A 2,708-nucleotide genomic window follows, 5' to 3' on the forward strand; every position below is an offset into this window, starting at 1 on the left:
TGCTTTGTCATGCCTGGAGCTGATCCGTGCTGGTCGCTGAGGAAATACATCAACATCGCGCTGTGGATCGCCGGATTCGCTTTCACCATGGACGAAGCGGAGTCCAGCCCGGGGTCGTCATGCCTGTGGTTGCCACAAGCCCGCCCGCCGCCGCTCACTCTAGCCGCCGGCCTCTGCTCACTCTAGGCCACCGGCCTCCGCTCACTCTAGCCCGCCGTGTGTGACGCTGTGTTTCGTTGTGAAAGCGAAGAGGACACGTTTGGCCTTCCAAAAATGGACACGACTAGAAATCAGTGGTTAAGTTGTATTTACAACACTGTTCCAGAACACTTCAACCCAAATATTCAGATGTGTGCAGCACATTTTAAGGAGGACTGTTTCCTGGATGCAACAAATGTCTCGTTTATAATGGGTTTTAATGTTTTTGTCTCGTCGCTCCGGCTGGGACACGGCATCACAATATGGTAAGGGGCGTAACATTTCCGTCACACGCTTGAGGTATTCGGCCAATCACAACTCACTGGATAGCTGGCCAATCACAGCACACCTTGCTTTTCAGACCGATGAGCTTTGTAAAAATCGATGCGTTTCAGAAAGGCGGGGCATAGAGGAGAAACAATAATGTTTCAGTATGTGGAAAATAATGTGTTTTTTTTAACCTTAAACCGCATAAACACATTTCATTACACCAAATACACAAAATAATGTTCTTTTTAGCAACATCATATGACCCCTTTAATCATGACATTTCTGGGAAAACTTCTTGAGAATATTACATTTCAATGAATACTTCTGAGGTTCTTCAGTATGTGTGTTTGTTTTTGAACTTACGCTGGCCCCACTGTCCACTGTTAGGGTTCAGGTAATTTGGGTACAATCCTTGAGGTTTGTCCAGTCGATTCAGCACTTTTCTGATGTTCATTACCTGCAACGGCAGAGCACATATCGCTTGTATCATCACTTCAAATTATTAAGCCATAGCTAAGCTCATCCAATACAGTACGCCATTAAAAACGCAGTAAACAGCCTTTTTGATCCGACCGATGTCTTCCTACAGGAGACATAACTCATAAATCTACAGACTAGGTCACTTTCACAGTTTGTCTAGCCTCATTCAGAGCTTGTAATAGTGTCATTTGTCTGTGTCTATATTGCAGGTCAGGTCAGCAGATTCATTCGGAGAGAATCAGATCTGAGAATTGAAGCGAAAAGAGCATCAATATAACGGTTTACGAGCAGAGGTCATCCTGGGTCACTGTGGTCAGCTCTTCTAACAGTTCACGATCGCTCCAAGTTCACATTTAGTTCAGTGTGGTGTTTAATGCACTGCAGAGGCGTGATGCCTGAACTGCTGCTCACCTTCTCGGCAAAAACTGGTCTTCCCGAAAGTGCACCGAGATGCATGAACTCCAAATGCAGCGTCCCGTATTCGGCAAGAATACTGCTTCCTCCTGACGCCCATGGCCAGTTTCTGCCGATCCCACTGCATGAGGAAGAGGAATTACATGAGGAGAGATCAAATTTATTTTAGTAACTCAGCAATTATGAGCTGTGTGTATATACTGTACATTTTGTGTTGCTCTGAAAACCTTCAACCAGTCAAAATTGCAACTCGTATAATTTGATGTATTTCAGAATGAAACCGAATATTCAGAGAGAAATAAGGCAGGACTTGATTTTAATCATCAGACTTGACAGGATTCAGGGCTTTGATATTATTGGTGAGAATTTCAGTTGATTCATAGAATGGAAATATACATATATAAATATACACTATAGTTCAAAGTTTAGGGTATCATTTTTTTGAAAAAGAAATGAATACTTTTATTCAGCAAGAATGCAATAAATTGAAGTAACAAAGAAATTGTTGCAAAATATTTATATTTCAAATAACTGCAGTTCTTTTGAATTCTCTATTATATACTTAAAGAATCCTGAAAAAAAACATGGTTTCTATCACGGTTTCTACAAACATATTAAGTAGAATAACTGTTTTCAACATTGATAATAATAAAAAATGTTTCTTGAGCACCAAATCAGCAAATTAGAATGATTTCTGAAGGATCATGTGACACTGAAGACTGGAGTAATGATGCTGAAAATTCAGCTTTGCATTACAGGAATAAATTACAATTTATAATATATTCAAACAGAAAACAATCATAATATTTAGTAATAAAAATGGTAATATTTATCTTATTTTATATTAATATTTAATATATACAGTATCTGCTTGTGAATGAACTAAATATAACTAAATATATATAATTCTGTCATGACAACTCTCGGAGGGATTGGCATGGTAATGTACATGACGATGTTAATGTATTTGTTTTTGGCGGAATAGATCTGCTACGCTGCGGCGGCAAAGCAAGTACCGAGACTTGCTACTGCCAATACATCCACAACATGCTGCTGTGAGCATGTAAGAAATATTGCTGCTGCAAATATAACATACATGAAATACCCCCATATAGCATACATGAATCACCTCGTAGCAGATCTATACAGGTGGAGCTGGGGAAGGTGGAGGGTTTCTGAAGCAAGCTGAACCAGCTACAACAATCACTAGTCATATATTTGAATGTTGAGCAGCGAGCTCATACAGGAGAGAACCAATCAGCTGTGCCATGTGATAATGATGTCATTAGGTCAGATTGAGTTAGACCTATCGGACTGCGCCATCTAGAGTTTCATGCCAGAACTCT

The 2,708-nt window shown here is 40.2% G+C and overlaps 1 protein-coding gene across 1 annotated transcript in view; it reads right to left on the bottom strand.

Moving 5' to 3' along the window:
- The window catches only part of LOC107743323 (mannosyl-oligosaccharide 1,2-alpha-mannosidase IA-like), a gene marked incomplete at its 5' end in the record, with an annotated part of 101,268 nt that overhangs the window by 25,171 nt on the left and 73,389 nt on the right, over window positions 1-2,708 (bottom strand). The window contains 2 exons of the mRNA XM_016556492.1: window positions 832-925; window positions 1,360-1,483. Of these exons, the coding sequence (XP_016411978.1) occupies window positions 832-925; window positions 1,360-1,483 (218 nt within the window). The remainder of the gene's footprint in view (window positions 1-831; window positions 926-1,359; window positions 1,484-2,708) is intronic.

The sequence above is a fragment of the Sinocyclocheilus rhinocerous genome, unplaced genomic scaffold (assembly GCF_001515625.1).
Source record: "Sinocyclocheilus rhinocerous isolate Xijiao unplaced genomic scaffold, SAMN03320098_v1.1 scaffold827, whole genome shotgun sequence".
In the NCBI taxonomy this organism is placed as follows: Eukaryota; Metazoa; Chordata; class Actinopteri; order Cypriniformes; family Cyprinidae; genus Sinocyclocheilus; species Sinocyclocheilus rhinocerous.